The 23,141-nt window shown below is 38.1% G+C and overlaps 1 protein-coding gene across 2 annotated transcripts in view; it reads left to right on the top strand.

The window, feature by feature from the left end:
- The window catches only part of LOC132308635 (probable LRR receptor-like serine/threonine-protein kinase At1g53440), a 44,709-nt gene that overhangs the window by 4,652 nt on the left and 16,916 nt on the right, over positions 1 to 23,141 (top strand). Inside the window, exons 2-22 of one of the 2 annotated variants that reach the window (XM_059806774.1) lie at positions 10,116 to 10,287; positions 11,086 to 11,157; positions 11,778 to 11,846; positions 11,959 to 12,030; positions 12,113 to 12,184; positions 12,281 to 12,352; positions 12,422 to 12,493; positions 12,629 to 12,700; positions 12,786 to 12,857; positions 12,957 to 13,031; positions 14,893 to 14,961; positions 15,435 to 15,503; positions 16,535 to 16,606; positions 16,688 to 16,729; positions 16,810 to 16,859; positions 17,001 to 17,377; positions 17,609 to 17,804; positions 17,883 to 18,017; positions 18,746 to 18,864; positions 19,047 to 19,257; positions 19,350 to 19,587. In XM_059806774.1, the coding sequence (XP_059662757.1) occupies positions 10,116 to 10,287; positions 11,086 to 11,157; positions 11,778 to 11,846; positions 11,959 to 12,030; positions 12,113 to 12,184; positions 12,281 to 12,352; positions 12,422 to 12,493; positions 12,629 to 12,700; positions 12,786 to 12,857; positions 12,957 to 13,031; positions 14,893 to 14,961; positions 15,435 to 15,503; positions 16,535 to 16,606; positions 16,688 to 16,729; positions 16,810 to 16,859; positions 17,001 to 17,377; positions 17,609 to 17,804; positions 17,883 to 18,017; positions 18,746 to 18,864; positions 19,047 to 19,257; positions 19,350 to 19,587 (2,398 nt within the window). The remainder of the gene's footprint in view (positions 1 to 10,115; positions 10,288 to 11,085; positions 11,158 to 11,777; positions 11,847 to 11,958; positions 12,031 to 12,112; positions 12,185 to 12,280; positions 12,353 to 12,421; positions 12,494 to 12,628; positions 12,701 to 12,785; positions 12,858 to 12,956; positions 13,032 to 14,892; positions 14,962 to 15,434; positions 15,504 to 16,534; positions 16,607 to 16,687; positions 16,730 to 16,809; positions 16,860 to 17,000; positions 17,378 to 17,608; positions 17,805 to 17,882; positions 18,018 to 18,745; positions 18,865 to 19,046; positions 19,258 to 19,349; positions 19,588 to 23,141) is intronic. The other variant, XM_059806775.1, reaches the window with a different exon arrangement.

Genomic DNA, 23,141 nt, shown 5'->3' with positions numbered 1-23,141 from the left:
TGGAGGACAAGCAATGCGAGTTCTACCATAATTCAACCAATCTTTTGTGTATAAATAGAGGCCCAGACCTCCAATAAAAGGATCAAGCAATTCTACGCTTCTTTAGATACTGTTCTTGTTTATTTTTATTGTTTATTGAGTGAGTTGTGTTATTTCTCCTAATCATTATTGATTGGGCGAAATTTTGCACCTACACTTTGGCGCCGTCTGTGGGAAACGTGTGCAAATATATTCCCACTCTTGTTTTTTGTTTCACAAGTGAATCCTGCAGCTACCATCCAGAATGTCGAATGGAGGATCTTCAATGGATCAACAGACGGAGTTGATGCAGAAAATGCGTGAAGAGTTTCTACACCAGTTTGACGTACTTCGTCAGGCAAACGAAGCAAGCGTGGCTCAGATCGCCTTGCTTTAACAGCAGAATAACACTCTGTAAACGGCGCTGGCTCAGTTGGCACCACCGCCACCAGTGGGTGACACAGCAGCACCCCCTAGTCAGAATATTCCTCCGATTACTGGACTTCCGCCTGATGGGGCTCCACTTAATGGGGCACGACCCAATGAGGCTCAGCCGAATGAGGTTCAGCAACAACGGAGGGCAAGATCCGAGGTTGCGGCTTCAGATAACGTCCCTCGTCGCACACAGGATGAGCAAGTCGAATCCAGCCATAAGCTTACGGTGTGGTCCAATGGAATCCCAGATAGTGCAGGTGTTCAAGATGCCTTTGACGAGAAGAGACTCCTGAAGATTCAGACACCTGCCGAGATGGCTAGAGAACACAAAAATTCCTTGGTCAAAACTCCTTTCACTGACGATGTGTATCTGGTTGAGAGGCCCAAGAAATTTACTATGCCTTCTTTCACCCAGTTTGATGGAACAGGGGATCCTTCTCGACACCTAGATCATTACGCTCAAAAGATGGCTTTGGATGATCGTAATGACCCTTGGATATGCAGAGTTTTTCCTACCAGTTTGACAGGAGCAGCACTAGAGTGGTTCAGGAATAGACCGCATAAGTCCATCCCGGATTACGTAACTCTATGCACCATGTTCCTGGCACAGTATTGCGGAAATAAGAAGCAAAAGAAGAGCATTGCCATCCTCTTCACCGTAAGGCAAAAAAGGGGGGAAACATTGCAGGATTTCTTGTCAAGATTCAACATGGAAGCCTCAGAAATAGCGGATTGTCATCCCGCAACTGCTATAGAGACATTTAAACTCGCGATGATTCAGGGGGCAAAGTTCCACACTTCCTTAGTCAAGTATTTTCCTCCCGACATGCAGACTCTCAATGCCAGGGCCCAGATCTACATTCGGCTTGAGGAAAATATAGCCCACTGAGCGCAGCACGCCACCCTCGTGACAGTGGAAAACAAGCCTCGAGAAAGAGTTCCAACCCCAAAGATTCAAAAAAGCCAACGTTCCTCAACGCCGATCACCCAGGCACCTGAAAAAAGGCAAAGGGTAGAGGAAGGATTTACACCTCTCTGAACTACCTTGGCTCGGCTCTTCCAAGAGAATAAAATGAAGTTCACAACTCCGCAGCCAATAAAGCAACCCCTGAAGCAAAGGGACAAAAGCAAGCATTGCGCTTATCATCGAGATTATGGGCATTCAACCAATGATTGCAGATCCCTCAGGCGACAGGTGGAGAATATGATCGCCAGAGGTAAGTTGACGGATTACCTCATGACAAAGGAGTATGCAAAGCCCTGCGAGGTCTATCCCCGCAAGGTGGAAGGTACGCAAGTAAAAGTCATCCATGCAATACATGGCAGGTCCGAAGATGATCAAGAGTCCGAGAAGGTATACAGATCCAGACTGAGGGCAGCCCACAAGCTCAGGATGATGTCCTCGGTCAGTGCTATCGCTTCGGGTAGCATCAGTATTGGATTCGGAGATGGCGACCTATCTAGAGTTCAACTCCCCCACGAGGATCCATTGGTCATCAGTCTTTTAGTGGCCAATTGTATGATCCGGAGGGTTTTGATAGATCCAGGAAGTAGCGCTAACATAATCACAAAGACGGTCTTTGAGCAGTTAGAGATCCCGTCATCATCTATTCGACCTACCTCCAGCCCGTTGATGGGGTTCGATGGCACAAGAGTAGATCCCCTTGGAGTAATAGACTTGTCCGTAACCGCGGCGAAGAGGACTCTGAAGGAGAACTTTGTTTTAACAGAGATCCATCCTTCTTACAATCTCATCATGGGAAGAGGCTGGATACATCGGATGAGAGGAGTTTCGTCCACCCATCACCAGGTGATGCAGTGCTTATCTCCGAACGGGAAAGAAGTAATTAATCTGTGGGGCGATCAAATCGTAGCGAAGGAATGCTATATGTTGACACAAGTTGAAGCAAAGAGAGTGTCGACTCAACAGCAACCAGGTGTGGCTTCCAAAATTGGACCCAAATAGCAATTACAGAGCCCTTTGCCCAAGTATTTTAAGGTAGAGGAGGAAGAGGAAATTGCGAAGCCCACCGAGGAGACCCTTGAAGCCGTGGAAGTTTTCCTCGGCGACCCTCAGAAGGTTACCTATCTAGGCTCTTCCTCCACGTCCGAAGAAAAGGAAACGTTAATTGATGTTATCCAAAGCAATGCAGATGCCTTTGCGTGGGATCACTCGGACATGGTAGGGATCGATCCCTTAGTTTCCTGCCATAGTCTGAAGGTGGATCTGGAGTTCAAACCAGTTAAGCAGAAATACTGAAGGTTTGCCCCAGAACGCAATCACATTATAGCTAAAGAAGTGAGCAAATTATTGCAAGCAGGTTTCATTCGAGAAGTGCAATATCCACAGTGGCTGTCAAACGTGGTAGTCGTACAAAAGAAGAATGGAAAATGGAGGGTTTGTGTAGACTATACCAACCTTAACAAAGCCTACCCTAAAGATAGCTTCCCTCTGCCCAAGATAGATCAGATGGTTGATGCTACTACTGGCTACGAGAGGCTGACATTCCTAGATGCATACTCGGGATACAATCAAATTCCTATGAATCCCAAAGATGAAGAAAAAACGGCTTTTATTACAGAAAAGGGGACTTATTGTTACAGGGTCATGCCCTTCGGACTGAAGAATGCTGGAGCTACTTATCAACGCCTTGTTAACAAGATATTCGATAATCTGCTGGGAAAGATAGTTGAAGCATATATAGATGACATGGTGGTTAAAAGTGTGAAGAAAGAAGATCATCCGAAACATCTACAGGAAGTTTTCAATACCTTGAAGAAGTACAACATGAAGCTGAATCCATCCAAGTGCTCCTTCGCGGTATCATCAGGTCAATTCCTCGGCCACATAGTGAATAAAAGAGGGATAGAGGTAAGTTCGGCTCAGGCTAAGGCCCTCATCCAGAATCAGGAACCAAAAAATCGCAGGGAGGTGCAGGTTCTTACCGGTCGGATCGCAGCCCTCAACCGGTTTATATCCCGATTGTCAGATAAGTGCAAACCATTCTTCGATGTTATACGATCTAAGAATAAAGATATATGGGGACCTCAGCAGCAGGAGGCCCTCAGTCGGTTGAAAGGTTATATGGCCGAACCACCAATTCTATCCGCTCCAAAACCCGGGGAGGTTCTTATTATGTATTTGGCAATTTCTAATATAGCGACAAGTGCAGCATTGATTAGAAAGGAAGGAAAGAGGCAATATCCAGTCTTCTACACAAGTAAGACCATGACAGATGTGGAGACACGATATAGTAAAGCAGAAAAAGTCATCTTAGCCTTGATCTATGCCAAGAGGAAGCTTCGGCATTATTTTGAATCTCATAGCATTGTGGTACTCACCAACTATCCTATACGGGGTATATTCTCTAAGCCCGATCTATCTGGGAGAATTACCAAGTGGGCTATCGAGCTTAGTTCCTTCGACATAACTTATGAGCCAAAGGTGTCGCACAAAGGACAGGCCGTAGCAGACTTTCTTCTTGAATATGAAGACACTCTCGAAGAGCTGGTACACCTTGAACTATAGTGGGAACTTCGAGTCGATGGCTCCTCGAATCAAGCAAGTGCAGGGGTAGGAGTTGTAATGTCAACACCCGAAGGCATCAAGCTGCAGCAATCTATCTGTTTGAAGTTCTCGGCTACGAACAATGAGGCCGAGTATGAGGCGTTACTTGCTGGTCTTCGATTGGCCAGCAGCCTCCAGGTACGTTGCTTAAAGGTTTTTAGTGACTCACAGCTTGTTATAAATCAAGTGACAGGTCAGTACCATCCCAAAGATGAAAGAATGAAAGCATATAAAAAAGCTGTAGAGAACGTTGCACGGGGATTCGATCAGGTCGAATTCTATCAGGTACCTCGTGTTGAGAATGCCGAAGCAGATCAATTGGCCACATCAGCGTCATCCTCAAATGAAGATCTGACTCGGATTGTGCCGATTGGCGTTCTGGACGAGCCCAGCATTAATCCTCCGCAGGAAGTAATGGTAATTCTAGTTATTCCTCGAGAACCATGCTAGATTGATCCATTGGAAGCCTACCTCAAGCATGGACTTCTTCCAAACCAGAAGTCCGAAGCACGGAAGCTCTGTCTCACTGCAGCTAAATATGCCATCATTAACAATCAGTTATACCGAAAGTCATTTTCAGGTCCTTACCTGAAATGTTTAAGCCCTACTGAGGCTCTTGTGGTGTTGAAACAAATCCATGACGGAGATTGTGGCAACCATTCTGGGGGTAGATCCCTTGCGCATAAAGTCCTGACTCAAGGTTACTTTTGGCCGTACTTGGCTCGGAATGCAGAAGAGTATACTCAGAGGTGTGACAAATGTCAACGTCACGGTCCCATGAAGCATTAACTTGCCGAAGATTTGCATGCAATGGCAAATCCATGGCCATTCGCACAATGGGGGATTGATATGGTGGGCCCGTTACCCAAGACTGTGAAACAAAAGGAGTACGTGCTGCTGGTTACAGATTATTTCACTAAATGGGTAGAAGCCGAGGCCTACTCAAGTGTGACCCATGAGCAGGTAAAAACTTTCCTTTAGAACGACATCATTTGCCGGTTTGGGGTCCCAAAAGTCATTAAGATGGACAATGATAAGAACCTCGACAATAAAAGTACAAGAAAATTCTTTGTTGAGCATGGAATTATACAAAAGTTAGCTGCAGTTAGTCATCCACAAGGGAATGGATAGGCTGAAATAACTAATCGGACCATTTTCAGTTATTTAAAGAAGAAATTGGAGAAACTCAAAATGAAATGGTACGAGAATCTCCCTCAGGTGCTTTGGGCGTACCGAACCACACCACGGCGGCCCACGGGGGAGAGTTCCTTTGCCATGGCTTATGGATCCGAAGCAGTGATTCCAACCGAAGCGGCAATTCCAACCCTTCGGACATCCTTGTTGCTTGAAGGAAACAATAGTCAGCAGCTCGAACATAGTCTCGACCTCCTCGATGAAAAAAGGGATACTGCAGCAATTAGGCTTGCTTCATATCAGCAGCAGCTGCGCAACAATTATAACAAACATGTCAGATTCCGGAGCTTTGCGGTAGGCGATTGGGTTCTGAAGCAAGAGACAGCTCATGTAAAGAAACTGGAACCTAATTGGACCGGACCCTACAGGATTACCGAAGTAGTGGGGAAGGGAGCATATCATTTGGCCGAAGCTGACGGACGTCCCATTGTGCGTCCTTGGAATGCAATACACCTTAAACGGTATTTCCATTAGTTAAGTTTGTCAATTTTATTAAGAATTCTTCACAAATAAGGCTGCGTAAGCCCACAGTCAGCCATGCTTTACTTTATTTTGCTTCTATTTGTTTCTTTCCATAAAAATGGGGGCCATACCATCATTCTATGATTATGCAATTTTGCGTTGCAGTATGCATTAGCAATTTTTATGCAAAGAAAGCAATTTTTATGCAATCGCAGTATGCATTAGCAATTTTTATGCAAAGAAAGCAATTTTTATGCAGTTTTTATACAAAGAAAAAAATTTTGAAAATTTTTATGTAAAGAAAACAATTTGAAATTTTCAAATTTTATGCAAAGAAATTTTCATACTACACTATGATTATGCAATTTTATGTTTTTATACAAAGCAATGTTGAAAGCAAGTTATTAAAAAGCATGCGTTTTGACCTATGGTTAAAACTCTTTGTCCCACATCGGATAAAAATAGAAAGGAAATGTGGTTAATATATGCGTAGTCCATGACGTATGATTGCCAAGAAGGGAGTATCAATGGAGGAAAGTCTCCAAAGTAAATAAATAGGAAACTTCGCAGCCATTGTTACTCGCTTTCTTGGCCTCCTATCATTTTTGAGTCCTCGGCAAGTTGTTTTTTTTTTTTTTTTTTTTTTTTTAAAAAAAAAAAAAAAAAAAACGATGAAGAGAAGAATATATATATGAAAACCTCTTTCAGGCTCAGCGCCGAGGAGTAATTCATTCGCCTCGGACCCTAATTTTTTGGCTCGGCAAAATCTCGCCTCGGACCCTAAGTGTCCGGTTCGGAAAAATCTCGCCTCGGACCCTAAGTGTCCGGCTCGGCAAAATCTCGCCTCGGACCCTAAGTGTCCGGCTCGGCAAAATCTCGCCTCGGACCCTAAGTGTCCGGCTCGGCAAAAATCTCGCCTCGGACCCTAAGTGTCCGGCTCAGCAAAAACCTTGCCTTGGACACTGAGTGTCCGGCTTGGAAAACCTCTTATTTATTTTGCTTCGGACTAAAACAAATAAGGAACCTTCAGGCAGATTACCTTCCTTTTTTAAAAAAAAAAAAAAATCTCTCAGCAGAGTGAGTGCAATATCAGAAGCATACAAGCATACTCAGTCGAAGCAGAATAAAAGAAACACAGCTTAAGAAACAATGATATATCATTTATTCTCAAAATTGTTTCATTACAAGGGAAAAAAAAATTATATATATTTGCTTGATCCTACTTCCTCTTCGGATTAAACGGGGCAGATTCGAAAGCATCTACTACAGCTAGACTTGCAGGTGGAGGAATTGAAGGACCAAGAGTTACAGGAGTTGATGAGCTTGGAGGATCTTCCGGGTGAGCCTTCACCATTTCAGCAAAAAGCACCTCAGCCTCCTGAGCCTTCGGACCCTCTGTATAAGGGAAGGACACCCCCATGTTCACATCAAAGGCATCGGGATCCATCAATTTGGGGCCTGAGCCTTGATTGAAGCCGAACCGGTAAGCTTTTGCACTTGACAAGCGCACCAGACTGGAGTAACGACCTTGCATCTGCCTCCCGACAACGATGTAGGTGCTAAGGGCATCATTCAAGCGCTGGACTTCAGCCTCCAGCGACTCAACTTTGGCATCAGAAGTAGCCAGACGTTTCTTGTAAACATCCCGAGCCTCATATGCAATTTGTGCATTGGCAATGGCATGGGATGCCTTATTTTCAGAATTACTGAGGTCTTTCTCCAACTTCTTAAGAGAAAGAGACTGAGCCTCAGCAGTAGCACAGAGGGCCATAGTATGATACAAGCCCTGCGTCATGAGATAATAACAATGTAAGAAAGTTTGTAAGACAATTATGACAATGGAAATGAAGGAAGGAGCAAACCTCTATGGCTCGAACAGGGGCAAATGGGAGTAACTGTTCCAACCCCATTCTGCCAATAATTTCTTCATCCTTGGGGAGCCACATTCCCCGAGTGACGGCCAGTGCTGCAGATGGGTCAGTTATCATAGAATCACCCACATGGAGGATGGACTTGTCAGCCCTCGAGAAGGATGGAGTCCAAGGTGCCCTAGCCTCGGCAAGGACGTAGGCGCTGACCTCATCCTCAGGGTTAATCTCCTCGGTTTTCTTCCCTTTGCTTTTTGGGTTGGAAACACCCTTGGGTTTCGCGGTTGAAGAGGGGTTCAGCCTTGCCCTTTTATTCAAAGGGACTTCGTCAATCTCCTTCTCCTGCTTATTTGTACACAATATAGTCAGCGGAGCATTCTCTGCAGCTTTCCTCTTCAAGGCTTCAGCCCTCTGTTTTTCTTCCTCAGTCATGGGTAAGCTGTCAAATGATGGAAGTGAGAGGTCCATGAGATCAGTGGTTACAGCTCTGAAAGCAACTGCTTTAAGACTCGCAAAAGTGAGTAAGCTCTTGACCGAGGGAGGGTCGCTCCAAACCTGTCTTTCCAAGAAGGAAAGCCTCTTCTTGGTAGCCGAAGAAGGAAATGTCGTTGGAAAAACACCAAGAAACTCGTAAATATATCGAAAGAATAAGACTCGACATGGGAAACAGCCAAACAATCTTCATGAAGAAAGGGGGGATGTTCTATACCTAACTTCTCGAACTTGCGAGGGATTGGGAGTTTGCTCGATTGGGGCACGACCCATCTCCCTTTAACAATTATCATCCTCTCTTTCCACTTCTTCTCAGAAGTAGGGAGGTCTGTACATATCCTTTGGTGCAAGGGGGAAGTGAAAAAGAAACGACAAGGTTCGGTTCCATGCTTAGAAATAGAATAAGTAATCAGCAAGTCAGCCAGAGTCAGGTTAAAACTCTCCTGCCACTAGCGAATAAGGAGTGCCGAGATTACTCGAAGGAAGTTAGGGTTTACTTGCAGGGGTGCAATCCCTAATTTGTTGAAGACTAAGTGATGGAAAGGATGAAGGGGGAACCTAAGAGCGTTGAGGTGCCCAACAGAGAGGAGCAACTAATCTTCTCCGACGCCCTCGCCGGGGTAAAAATCAGCGCCTTTGGGGTATTCTGCAATTTTTACCCCCTCGGGAATCTCGAATTCTCCCATTACGGATTCAATGGAGAACGGGATGCGACGAATAGATAAAATTGCATTTCTTTCTTCCTTAGTGAGGATATTGTCCGACCCAGAGGTGGATGTTTCAGCCTGGATCGGGGAAGCACCCGGCTGATTAGCCGAGTCATTTATAGGTTTAAGGAAGTTCGAAACCCTAGGTGGGGGAACCCTAATGAGATTAGGGGAAGACGAGGGAGTGGACTCAGAATCTACGATCTCAATACGTTCAGGAGTAGTTGAAGTACTCATAATGCAAGATCGAAGAGAAAAAGATGAAGAATTAACCTGATAAGACGACGGAATGAAGAATGCAAGAAACGTAGTGAGAGCAAAAGTAACCCTTATGGAATCTCTTAAGGTAGAATGGCAATAGGCAATCTTCGAACCGTCTTTTTGTAAAATAGACAACCGTGCAACTTCAAATCCCTTTTTAATAGGAGCCGTAATCCAATTAAAGAGGGAATTGGGGGCAAAGTGTGGAGGGAAAAATCTCCCTCCAATGAGAACTGTACACGTCATCGCAATGTAAATACCCATCACAAATGTCAGAGGCCCATCCTACTCAAAGCCCAGTCCAAGCTCGTTGACAGCCCAACGTCATAAGACACTAACCCAAGGTCGCAGATAATTAATCTCTGTAGCATTGCTCAAGCCCGAAACAAGAGATTCAGCCCGTTAACAATGTCACATGGATCAGGTTACTTATAGCCCAAATCCTTTGTAAGGAAATTGGTCCTATTAGAAGAAGGATACAGCAAAGAAAGAAACTACTACACAAGGAAAATTATACAAAGGAAGGAGCTCTATTTGTAAAGAATTTCTGTAGGGAAAGAATAGGAGGACAAGCAATGCGAGTCCTACCATAATTCAACCAATCTTTTGTGTATAAATAGAGGCCCAGACCTCCAATAAAAGGATCAAACAATTCTACGCTTCTTTAGATACTGTTCTTGTTTATTTTTATTGTTTATTGAGTGAGTTGTGTTATTTCTCCTGATCATTATTGGTTGGGCAAAATTTTGCACCTACACACACCTATGGATCACAATTAGCTCATGGTTTCTGTTATACTTCCATTGGTGGGAATAGCATGGTTCTTGTACAAATATAGTGTCAATAATTTACTTCTGGCCTAATAGCCTGAATTCTGTTGAGAAAATATGACATAAAAGTTGTTTGCGATCAAAAAAAAAAAAAAAAAAAAAAATTAATAATAATAAAAAGTACAATGATTACATCATCAGTTAACAGTTCCCCAAGATAGAATTATTGTTCTTAAAAGAAATTGTAAGTGACAAATATTTTATTAAAATTTTGGAATTATTAATAAATTTTTTTGCTAATATTGATACTAACCAGATTTCACCTACTTGTGTGCAACAGTTGCGGCTCTTGAAACGATATCAACGGAACTGCGGATGCAGATAAATCACTGGAACATTAACCGTGCATTTTGCAGTGGGGGTAATGTTACGACTGGGAATGTTCGTGATAAGAGTTATAGCAATGTTGCTTGCAATTGCACAAACAATACAGTCTGCCACGTCACAAACATGTACGGCCGTGTTTTACTGTCCTTTACTTTTCCCCTGTAATATACATACATATATGCAAGGCATGCAAATAAGGATTAAGAAAGCCATACTAATTTAAATACATGGGATATGATATCAACTTTATCTTGTATAGACTACTACCAATACTCGGGACGCATGGAAATAATGACTGCAAAAAATATAAGTCCTTATGCGTAGTAGTTAGTTGGGATAACCCTAATATTTTTATCACTTTTCAACTTTTTATATATCTCGTTCGTCCATTGGGATAAGTTGGGTCTGAGGTTGGGATCCACCACATTTAACGGTTGAGCACTATGCTTAATTTAAATCAAAAGCAGAGGAGTAAATTGATCTGTATAACAAATGATAAGTTCCAATGGTTTTGGTTAATCTGGTCTGAAACTTTAATTGCTCTGTTACATAAAAGAGATCTGTTTTCTAAACCAAGCAGTATGATAAACACCAACATAAATCGATGGAATATTGTCAGGTTTTGAGCTAGTGCCCTTCATGCTTCCATTATTAGTTTTTTCTCGGTTTGTTTAGAGTGTAGTTAGACTATATTTTGTTTTTGTCCCAGTGTCCTGATATATCACTGCTGGATACCATATGCCTGTCTCTACCATAAGTTCATATCATTGTTCCACTTTCAAGAACAAATGTACCGGTGAAACCTGACGGGCCTAACCATATTAATTTTTTTTAGGGACTATAATGATCCCTAGGTTTAACACAGTGCTTATTTATTCTATGTTCTTTTCTCTGATTTCAGTTTTCCTTGTTTTGAATTGCAGCCTGCTGAAGGGTCAAAATTTAACAGGAGAACTACCAGCCGAATTCGCAAATCTTCGTTACCTGCAAGAAATGTATGTGACACATTTAAGTTGCATTCAGAAATCCATCAGCATACTGACACATCAGCCATGTTGGTGTATTAGGTTTATTCATAAATTACTTAAAATAGATTTTCTACACTATGAAGACTATAAGCACTATTTTTATTTATTTATTTATTATTATTGTTTGGGATGTCCCTAGGAATTTTAAGTTGGTATCTATTCTTCAATGTTACCTGAGATAAGTCTATTATGTTGTCCTTAATTGCAGGCAAGCCTGTTTGGTTTCCTTAGTAGTTTGAAATTAAGGATATATGGGAACATTTTTTGGTTATTATTCTATATAATGCACAACATGTTACTCCAATTTCGATGACACACTCAAGCATGCCTACTTTTATAAACTTAAGCCCTATTGTAAATTTATTTGATGATGATTTGAGGTCAAATACCACACTATGCAGTGGAGGAATCTCTTTCTGTAAATTTTATAATAGAATGCAATCTTAACTAAACTTTGTGCCATATTTTCTACAACTATAATCCCTCCAACATATGGTATAACCCATATGGAAGATTGGCGCTTTATTATTATCAGGTGACCGTCTGAAACTGATAGAAACTAAGTGAGGCTTCTTTTATCAACACAGTGATCTCACTCGCAACTACATAAATGGATCGATTCCTACATCTTTTTCTCGACTCCCTCTGACCTTTCTGTAAGTTTCTTTTTATATTGTTTCAAATCTTTAAGGGCCATTTTCTTGTTAGATATTTATTTATGGAGTAGTTGGACTGGTTGGCTAAACTTTAATAATTGGTACGCTACAGGTCCCTTGGGGTAAACCGAATCAGTGGTTCGATTCCTAAAGAAATTGGTGACATTTCTACCCTTGTGGAGCTGTAAGTGATGGAGTACAGTTCGATGTGTATTGGAGTAATAGATAAAGCTTTATCTTGAATTAATTCTAACTTTGTTATCTAGGGTCTTGGAAAATAATCAGCTTGGAGGACCTCTTCCTCCTAACCTTGGAAATTTGAGCCGCTTGAGTAGACTGTAAGACACTAGTCAGTGGAGAAATAAACATTCTTGCCAATATTGGACTGATTTTTCTCATGCGGTTTCAAATGCATAACAAACGCTTTTCTGCAGCCGTCTTTCTGCTAACAATTTTAAGGGAACACTACCAGTTGAATTCAGCAAGCTAAAGAACTTAACGGAATTGTAAGTGTTAATTGTTTTGGCATTTATGATCTTGAGTTTCAGAAATTTTATTACTTTTTACTCCTGCAGTACTATAGATGGGAGTAAACTATCTGGGAAGATACCTGATTGGATTGGGAACTGGACGAACATTAGCAGACTGTGAGTATGATACTTCTTTTCATTGATCAGCGAATCCTTTCCCCCACCTGGAGAAAATAACGAAATTTCTTCTTAAATTTTATTGCTAATTGTTCATATCTCAAATAAATAAATGTTCAACTCAATCTGTTGCAGGGATATGCAAGGAACATTCGGGGAGGGACCCTTACCATCTACCATATCCAACCTGAAAAACTTAAAAGAATTGTGAGCAAAAATCTAACCATCTAAAAGCTATTGAATGCTTTACAGTTAAAACGAAGTAATTTGATCCGTTGCATTTGATTTTCAGGAGAATATCTGATCTGAATGGATCAAACTCGAGTTTCCCTGATCTACAGGATATGAAAGGCTTGAAGTACCTGTGAGTTGAATATGAATATATTTCATGGAGAACATCCAAGATGTTACCAAATTTTATGGTTCTGTCAGCTGACCATGTTTTTATGTTTTTGTGGCACAGGATACTGAGAAATTGCTCAATAAATGGTTCAATTCCTGATTACATTGATAATCATTTTATTGAACTCAGAATTTTGTGAGTTTATTCTAATGTACTCTCACAGAGAAGCATGGTTTCTCTATTTTTCTGATCTGCTGCTGATTTGATATCTTTACATATAGAATTTCCAAATTTAAGATCATGCTCTGAAACCGGGTGATCCAAAGTGACTTCACTCAAGGACGGAGCCAATAATTTGTTTTGGGGGCACAGTGAACTTTATATTGTGTTTTTTTTTCCCAACTAACAGTGCAACAAAGACAACACACTGAAAAATAGAACGATAGTAACGGTGCAAAAATTAAAATTAATTGCTTTTTTTTTTTCGGTGGTATTATTTATTCTGAAACAAAAACGTGTTTGGTAACTAATTTGTTGCACAGTGTTTCATAAAAAATTTGTTTAAATTATTTTAAAGAAGAGTATTTACATCATATTGGTTTTTTTTTTTTTTCTTAAAAAATTCTATTTTCATTTGTTTAGCTACAATAGCAAAACAAGTGAAAATGACTGTTTTGCTTTCAGAGGTGAGTCTTTTAACCAAACAAACCCTAAGTGTATAAAATTTCAGTAATAAACTTAAAGAATAAGAGAATAAAAAAATAAAAGTAAAAAGAGAAAAGAATGTTAGTGTACATACATCATATATGAGTGCAAGAGGAAGAAAATTTTAAAGAAAAAAGAACAACAAAGAAGAAGAAAAAGAAAATAAAGGGAAAATAAAATATGAGAGAACTTTGAAGGAAAAAAAATTAGGATTGACTGAAGAAAGGGAATGTAAATATTTTTTAAAGAGAGTGAAAAAAATTTGAAAGAAAAAGAAGAAGAGTACGAACTTTGAAGGAAAAGAGAGAAAGTATTAGAGAAATTTTTATAAAAGGATAATTTTAGGGGGGGCATTAACTAGTATTTTAAAAATTATACACATACGTAAAAAATATTAGTGAGGCCACCATGTACCCATGGTGATTCTGTCCTTGACTTCACTTGAATTATTCCTTTCTACTGTGATCAATGTGATTATGGATAAGTAATGACAATGGAAAAGAATCCATAAAATGAGTTGATACTTTGTATCTGTCACTGCGCTTTCCTTTCTATCCGTTTAATTGTTCTGATTTTCATCTTTGGACAATTTGATGAATTGGAGTCATGGCTTAGGAACTAGCTGCACACCTGATCTTCCAATTTTTTCAAAATGAGTCTCTCAACCTCTAAACAATCTCCAAAGACATCAACCAATAGAAATCTACAAATTGAAAAAAAAAAAAAAAAAAAAAAAAAAGTCATTGTAAGTGAAGTTTTTTTACATTGCATTGATTTTTTTATTGTCATGAACCTACATCATTAGTTTGTCATTAATGATACATTGGGCTATCAATTGCTATCTTGCTGATTAATTTTCTTTTCACGAGGTTTGAATATTTACTGAATAAAATACCAAAGAAGGTTTCATTTGAGTAGAAGGAAATCCTCATTTTAATGTTAATGTCCAAACTGATGGTAATTTAGTAGTATATTCTCTTTGTGGATTCTCATTATTTCATCTAAAAAAGCAGTGTCCTCAGTATAGAATTTATCAGTTGAAGAAGATATTGAGTGCATTTTGGACATCCATGAAATTGAATTTATTCTCTTGTGGTCTATGTACAATTCACTTGATTTCATAATAGCATTTGATATGATTCCCTTTATAGTGCGATAGCAATCACACAGTTTTTTCTTTTACAAAAGAAGTCAGTCTATTTTGATTACTTACCATCTTTTGATGACTATAGATTTTGAGAGTAAAGTGGAGTTACTCTATCATATTTGGATTAGATCACATTTTAGTCATCTTGTATGTTTTTATCGACAATTTTATCTCATTTTGGTCATATGAACTTTTCACTTGCAGAGATTTGAGCTTCAATAGGTTGACAGGTGGAATTCCAAAGACATTTGAAAATTTGGATTTTGATTACATGTAAGTAATTATTTTTTAGAATAAGTCCCATGTACAATCTTCTATGCTCTATTTCCTAAGAGGGATAAAAAAATGAATGGAAGAGAGAAGAGGAGGAATCTCCCTCACTTTTTGTTTCGTTGAATGAAAAGAATAGTAGAAAAGATGAATGAGGTGACACATTTTTTTATTTGGTTGGAAGGAAGATAATGAGAGATTTTATATATTTTTTTTACCAGTATATCCTCAATATATAAATTAATATAAAGTAAATATGCATTCCAAATTACCAACAAGGTCAAGGGTTCAAGTCGCAGTGGATGCATGTATGTGTGAGAACCAACTAGGAAAAAAAAAAAAATTATGCATTCCAAATTATGGTAAATCTGTTTACTATTATGGTTTTAAGCAAAATTTGAGTATTTAGTAAGCTGACTTTTGTGTTTGTACCTTAATGATTTTTGTTTTAATCATGATAATGTATATGGATGTAGGTTTTTGAACAACAACTCGCTAAATGGGACAATACCGTACTGGTTACTCCTTAGAAGAAATGACTGGATGTTAGTATATCACCAACCTTTATTTGACTTTTAAATGTCATGTATACGCATGTCATGTTTTTCTGATTTGTGAAATTTTATGAGGTTGAGCTTGATCTCTAAGCTAGTGAGATCTAGATCTGGGTTCATGTATCGGGTATGAGAATTATCCACGCATATGATTGACGATGTGTAAAATTATGGATATTTGAGTCGTTGTTCTTCTACACTTCGTGCAAAAATAAAGAAAAACCTACAAGGACTAAACTAAAAATTGTATAGAATAAGCATGGTTGAACCACACATTCAATATTAGAACTCTGAACTCAATTTCAAAACAAAAAATTTAAGGGAAGAAGAAAGAACTTTAAAAACAATTTTGAATTTTTTGAATAATAAAATTAAATAAAAATAAGATTAAACAATTTTTGATCAAATAATGGAAAAAGTCGGATGAGAATCCACCACGGATTCATATAAATAAAATTTCTATTTTTCTTATATAATTTTTCCTCCTAGATGAAGGAAAATTACAGTTGGTTATATATGAGAGAATATGTTTTTAATCTATCTTTGGTAAATAGTAGTAGTGACTACATGTTAGTATATCACCAACCTTTATTTGACTTTTAAAATTTCATGCATACGTATGTCATGTTTTTCTGATTTGTCAAATTTGATGAGGTTGAGCTTGATCTCTAAGCTAATGAGATCTAAATTTGGGTTGATGTATTGGGTACGAGAATGTATCCACACATAGGATGTGTCAATTTTTAAAATAGGAAGACACAGACATTTCTAATATTCATATTAGTTAATATTTATATTTATTTTTAGAATAAAATGACGTCTCTGTGTAACATAATGTCTAATATAGACATTTCACTAATTTTGAAGCAGTAATATAATAAAATTTAATTATTGAATGTGTTTTTAGGGGCATGTTCAACCTCCCATATGCATGTTATGTGTCTGACATGACACGGTCTTTAAAACAAGAAGAATTATATTCAATTGAAAATTTCACGCATGTCATGCCAATTCTGTTGCAGCGATGTGTCTTACAACAACTTCACAGATGGATCAGATACATCTGAAGTCAGTTGCAGCGGGTCATCAAACCTGTAAGCTTCTTTTCATTATTACTTCTATAATTCATTCTTCCATATAATTTACAAATCACCCCTTTCCATATCGGTGAACAGGAATTTAGCTTCCAGCATGTCCTCATCTGTGGATAGCAACTCGTAAGTTCTTTGCCTAGAAAGAGTGGCATTTAGTTTGCATATCTAAGTAATATGGGTTAGCTAACCTAAAAGTCTTACAGAAGTATTCCTTGGTGCTTGAAGAAGGACCTTCCTTGCGACAATGCCCAGCGTAAGTTTAAGACCTGCCAGGTCTGTTACTATGATCTGGTGATAATAATTAACTCTTATCTACCTATAGATATATTATATTATACTTGCCAAAAAGAAAAAACAAAAATATCTTATGTTACAATTTTGATTGCATATATAGACTATTCCCTGTTTATCAATTGTGGAGGAAGCAATCCAACAAAATTTGAGGGGAAGGAATATGAAAGAGACTCAGAGAGAGACGGTCAATCACAATTTTATGTTTCTGAAGGAAAATGGGCTTTTAGCAGCACAGGGGTTTTCATGGACAAGATTAGCAAAGCCAGTTACATAGCAAATAATTTATTCTCTTACAAGCTTGATGAGATATACGAAACAGCACGCCTTGCCCCTACTTCACTTAAGTACTATGGCCTTTGCTTGCGTAAAGGCAGTTATAAAGTGCGTCTCCACTTTGCTGAAATAATGTTTTCGGATGACCAGAAGGTCCAGAATTATACTAGCCTCGGGAAACGGATTTTTGATGTATCAATCCAAGTGAGTAAGATTCATTTTTATTAATGCAAGTTGAAAAGATTCTTGTGTTGATCCGCACAAACAGTGTTACTCTTGTGCAGTTCGTGACTTTGTTAATTTTTTTACCATTTCATATAAACATCAATTGCTTTCTGGACACTCTCTTTTCTTTGCTACTTTTTTTTTTTTGGTCTCTAAAATAGAAGTTTTTTAACTTTTGTCTAGCTTGTGTTAATTTCACGTCTTCTGCAGGGGAATCTAATTTGGAAGGATTTTAACATTATGAAGGAAGCTAAAGGTCCTGGCAAGAACTTCACAATGGTACACGATGTTAATGTTAGTGGCAGCACTCTGGAGATCCACTTATACTGGTCTGGGAAAGGGACTAATGCAATTCCTGACAAAGGTGTATATGGACCTCTTATCTCTGCTATTTCAGTGACACCAAGTAAGTGTATCTTTCATTCTGGGTGTGCCTCTTTTTTTCTACTAGCTTGTTACGAGAGTATCTTTCTTTTTCTTGTAGACTTTGATGTTGATACGGGACTTTCTGTTGGATCTATTGTTGGTATCGTGGCTGCTTCATGCGTAGTCTTTGGGTTGATTTTGTTATTACTTCGAATGAAAGGTTACTTAGGAGGGAGAGACCTTGAAAATGAAGGTGAGATCTAAAAGCACGCAAAATTCTTGGTATGATGTTTTTTCTCACTATGTGATTGCAAATGCAAGTTGAGTTACTACTTGGAAAAGGTGCTTGATGTTTGAACTTTATCTGGATAAGGCATTGGTAAAATGTCCTGGTAAATGCTTTTTCTTGTACCATATATAAGTTAGAACCCGTATTGAAGATTAGCTTTATAGAATTTCTGAAACACCAGTCCTCCCTTTGGGTGTTTTGACTTTTGACAGAAATTTAATATGGATTGGAATGCTTAAACTACTCAAGAATCTCTGTAATGATCCTGCAAATCTTTTATGAGAGTTATAACAAACTTTAGGGTATGGCTTGTAAATTGATTAAAACTGTGAATGAAGATAATTTGTTGTTTAAGGATAAGATAGATGCTGCGATGAGTAAGAACCTTATTCAGGGTAAACATTAGCCCAATTTGTATTTGCACGTGTAACTATGTAAATTGTTATGAACAACATAATCGTATGTATGTGAATTTTTCTTCATGGAAAGGTATCCGCTGATGATCATATAGGATAAGAATTTGAGGCTCTAAGATATCATGGTTTATGAAGTACTGCAACCTTATGGTTGGACGGAAAGTTGGAAAGAAAGATGAACTGTTATTTTTTAACTGTATTTTGCATTACAATCATTTTCTAATTTATCATTCTTATCATTCTTGGGGCAATTTCTATTTTGGGTCTTTGTTACAGAACTTCGAGGGCTAGATCTGCAAACAGGTTATTTCACTTTAAGGCAGATCAAAGCTGCTACCAGTAACTTTGACCCTGCAAACAAAATTGGTGAAGGAGGATTTGGACCAGTTTACAAGGTTATTGCCAACACAACTTATCAAATTTCCATATATAACTGTCTCACAACATTGAGGTGATGTGTCAATTTAATTCCATGCCTAGAGGCGGAAATGGGAAGTCCAAGAATTTTTTTCATATGACCGCCATATATCTTGTTTGTTATATTTAATCATTTGAAATGCTTTTTACTTGATTTTAGGGTTTATTGTCAGATGGTTTAGTAATCGCTGTTAAGCAGCTTTCCTCCAAATCTAAGCAAGGAAATCGTGAGTTTGTCAATGAGATAGGCATGATATCTGCCCTACAACACCCAAACCTTGTGAGGCTTTATGGCTGTTGCATTGAAGGAAACCAGTTGTTGCTAATATATGAATACTTGGAGAACAATAGTCTTGCCCGTGCACTTTTTGGTAAGTACTTCCCTATCATCTTTGACACCATTTTATATACGTCATAAGAGTGACTATTATGATCTCTCTCTCTCTCTCTTTCTCATTTCTAGGTCGCGAGGAACACCGGCTAAACCTTGATTGGCTAACAAGAAAGAAGATATGCTTAGGAATAGCAAGGGGCTTAGCTTATCTTCATGAGGAATCAAGGTTGAAAATCGTTCATAGAGACATTAAGGGTACCAATGTTCTGCTTGATAAGGATTTAAATGCTAAGATATCTGATTTTGGTTTGGCCAAGCTTGATGAAGAAGAGAACACCCATATCAGCACAAGAATTGCTGGAACAATGTGAGTTTTTCTCTCACACTTTTCCTGTAACGACTCGAAAAGATACTAAAATAATAATAAAATCTATAAAAATTTCGGCATGACTTCCGCAGAAAACGTCCCTCAACAACCTGTAAAAATACAAAAATAAATGCAATGGCCTCACTGGGCCTTAAATCTAACTTATCCTGTCCCAACGCACAATTCAAATATTATACTACATTCCCAAAATAGTTACATACATACAAAAGTCCCGTTCCTCTATCTCATCCAAACATGGAACCCACTTAAGTTACATCAAATTACAGTCCACAAAATGTAGCTAGAATTAAAAGTTCATAACTTACAACATTATACTAATTAAACTAAAGTGTCACAAGGTAGTTAATATTACATTTACAAAATATTAGAGTCTAATACAAAAAATAACAAAATAGAATGGGTTTTCAAGCTCATCTAAACCTGTGGTGGACCGTCTTCCGTCACCTCCTTTTCATATCCTGAAAAAAATGTTAAAAATAAGGGGGTGAGCATAAGCTCAGTAGGAAGTGTCTAAGACACACTTCTTATGTCCCCGTGAATCCATACAATGAATAGATAAAAAGTGAACGGGATCATGCCATCGGAAAACACCCATTCTCAACCACAATAACAAGTATATAACAAATATCAACCAATCACAAATTTACCACGATGTCATGAAGTGCAATGTTATGCAAATGTCACTCCCCATTTCCGAAACAATTCCGTTTCAACAACCAAACCGTTAGTGTAGTCCGACCCAAGGCACCTCCATGGCGTCACGAAAGGAAGGTTGGTTAACTATCCACGACCACAAGACACCTCCAAGGCGTCGCACCCGGCCTAGTTAACTCAACTACATTCCCTTCTAGACTACACCAACATCACGGACCACTAGGCGCCTCCTAGGCGTCAGGTTTTCACAACACTTTTAGAAAATATTTTCCCCAAAACAATTTTTATTTGTTCTAACAATTATTTTTCCCACTTTCTCTTTCCTAATGGATACATGAATACTTCATGCTTCAAATCATTAATTTAACTATATATTTTCACACTTTTCCATTTACATTATCATCACAATTTAATGAAAATTTCTAAACATTCCTTTCCTTTATTTATTTATAACCATAGCATCCATTTTTCTTCAAGACAATAAATAAATAAATAATCATGAAAACATACAACACATTAAACACTAAGCATGCTCATTTATATGAACTTAAATAACACAAGGAGCACAATTATCATTATAATTACAAAGAACTACAACAATAACAAGCTAAGTAATTAAAATTTAGCATGCTTAGAATCAAATTTAAGGGGAAAAATTCACCAAAGGCCAAGAAATTGTAGATTAGAACACCTCTACCTCAAATTGATGAAAACCCCCAATTTGAGCCCAAGAACCCTAGAATTTTGAACTCCTTGGAGTGCACCAAATGATGATTGGTTCCTATCAAATTAATGGCCTCGACGAGCTCAACAATTTTGCTTCACAATGTTCTACCAAAATCCAAAAGATTAAAGCTAGATCAAGCTTTTGAGATTGCAAAAAGAAAAAAAAACAAAGTGAGATGTCGAGAGGGGAAAGGATGCAGCAGAGAAAGAGAAAGGAAACAGTTGACTCATGAAATGGCCTTATGGCCCTTTTTGATGTTTTTAATAGTGGTGGGGCCCACTTATTTTATTTCTTTTTCTTTTAACCTTAATTATATATATATACATATACATATATATAAGCATAACTATTACATTCTCCCTAACTTTAAAAGATTTCGTCCCCGAAATCAAGTCATACATGAGGAAGAAAACAACTCTGGATACTTGGAGCGAACCTCCTGTTCAAGCTCCCAAGTAGCCTCCTCAACTCCATGATGCCTCCAAAGAACCTTTACCAATTGTGATACCCCCGAATTTCCGAATGCGGGTTGGCCAGGCCCACGCCCGAATACCCGAGGATGTCAAAACAAATTGATAATAAACGAACATAGAGTACAAAAGAATAAAAAAGAATAAATAAAATACTGACAAGAAATTAAAATGATAATCTAATAATAAATCTCATAATATATTTTCATTAATTAATAAACTCTTCTGATACAACTGATCCACCAAAATACAATTCGGGAATCCATATTGTGTGGACCCCTAGAAAATCCAAACTAAACAAATGACAGTAATCTAAAACAGGAAACTGAATCATAAAGGAACTCCTATGTAGCATCGGAAGAATGAAGTAGACTGATCCCCGCTCAGCACAAACAACCTCTACTCGTGACGAACACCTGAAAAATAATGATGGGTCAGGCCCACAAACAAGTTCTACTCTACTACAGTCCAAGCAGAGATCCGATACACGTATACATCCTAGTCAATCCAACAGTAACTAGTAGTCCGTATATATATATATACACACTAAAGGAACCTCACTAGACTATAGGGTTATCTCAACCTGAATAGTAGGCAATATGCAAAACGCACATATAGTGGGCATGAGTACCTAAACCTACCAGGGTACACAACTACACTATATCTAGCTACACATCCCTGGCGATATACGCGCCCTAACCATTGATCCTGAGACTCAAGCTCATATCATGGCACAATACTTATATATATAAAATCTAGTAACCATCCTATCCAGTATAAATTAATCCTCCATAAGTCATTCAACTTGTTCAGCTAACCTGACTTGAATATAAGTAGGACTTAACATTTTAGTTAATCCATTCCCTTATATAATAAATTAATTCTCCATAAGTCATTCAACTTGTTCAGCTGACCTGACTTAAATATAAGTAGGACTTAACATTTTAGTTAATCCATTCCCTTATATAAAATAGGTAGGACTTAACTGATAAGTTAATCCATCCCTAGAATGCCACCGTCCCATACCGGTACATTAAACCACACAATCCAACAATTGGTGTAACAATTAAGGAAATACATCAAATATTCCATAAATAACTATGATAAATATGATATCAAGTTATCACATAATAGGAATGACTTATTATTTCTTTAAACTTCCTATATCATATGTCCTACGCAAACTGAATCTTATACATGATGATATTTTATTATACTGTTAAATAAGGATTCTCTATATCCAATTCATCCTACACATTTAATCTTAATTGCTAAAATATTTTAAAAGATTAAATCCATTCGTTTGTTTAAAACATTCAAATAGCAAGCATCATTATGATTGAGTTTATTTAAATTTATTAAAACCCAACCTAGTCCCTATTTAATGTTCAGGAATCCTAGGCATGTTTCTACGTTTCATTATTCCACAGATATGAAAAATACATAATTTAAACATGTAAAAATTCGCATAAGAAATCAAATCAAAATCATGCATTTTATCAATTCGTAACACAAGAACAAATATGAACCAATTTCATAAAACCTATATTCTAACCCAATTAAACATGCATAATTATTTAATTTTATGTGTTTAATAAATCCTGGAATTTCCTAGGCATGTACAGAAACACGAATCAAAGGGAAAGAGATAGAAGAAGAACTTGCCTTAAACTTTCGGATCG

The sequence above is a fragment of the Cornus florida genome, unplaced genomic scaffold, assembly GCF_030987335.1.
Source record: "Cornus florida cultivar Cherokee Brave unplaced genomic scaffold, ASM3098733v1 CherokeeBrave_3.0.0_Hap2_Chr05, whole genome shotgun sequence".
NCBI lineage: Eukaryota > Viridiplantae > Streptophyta > Magnoliopsida > Cornales > Cornaceae > Cornus > Cornus florida.
Note: the sequence above shows the minus strand (reverse complement) of the source record. Positions and strands in the feature narration are given on the sequence as shown.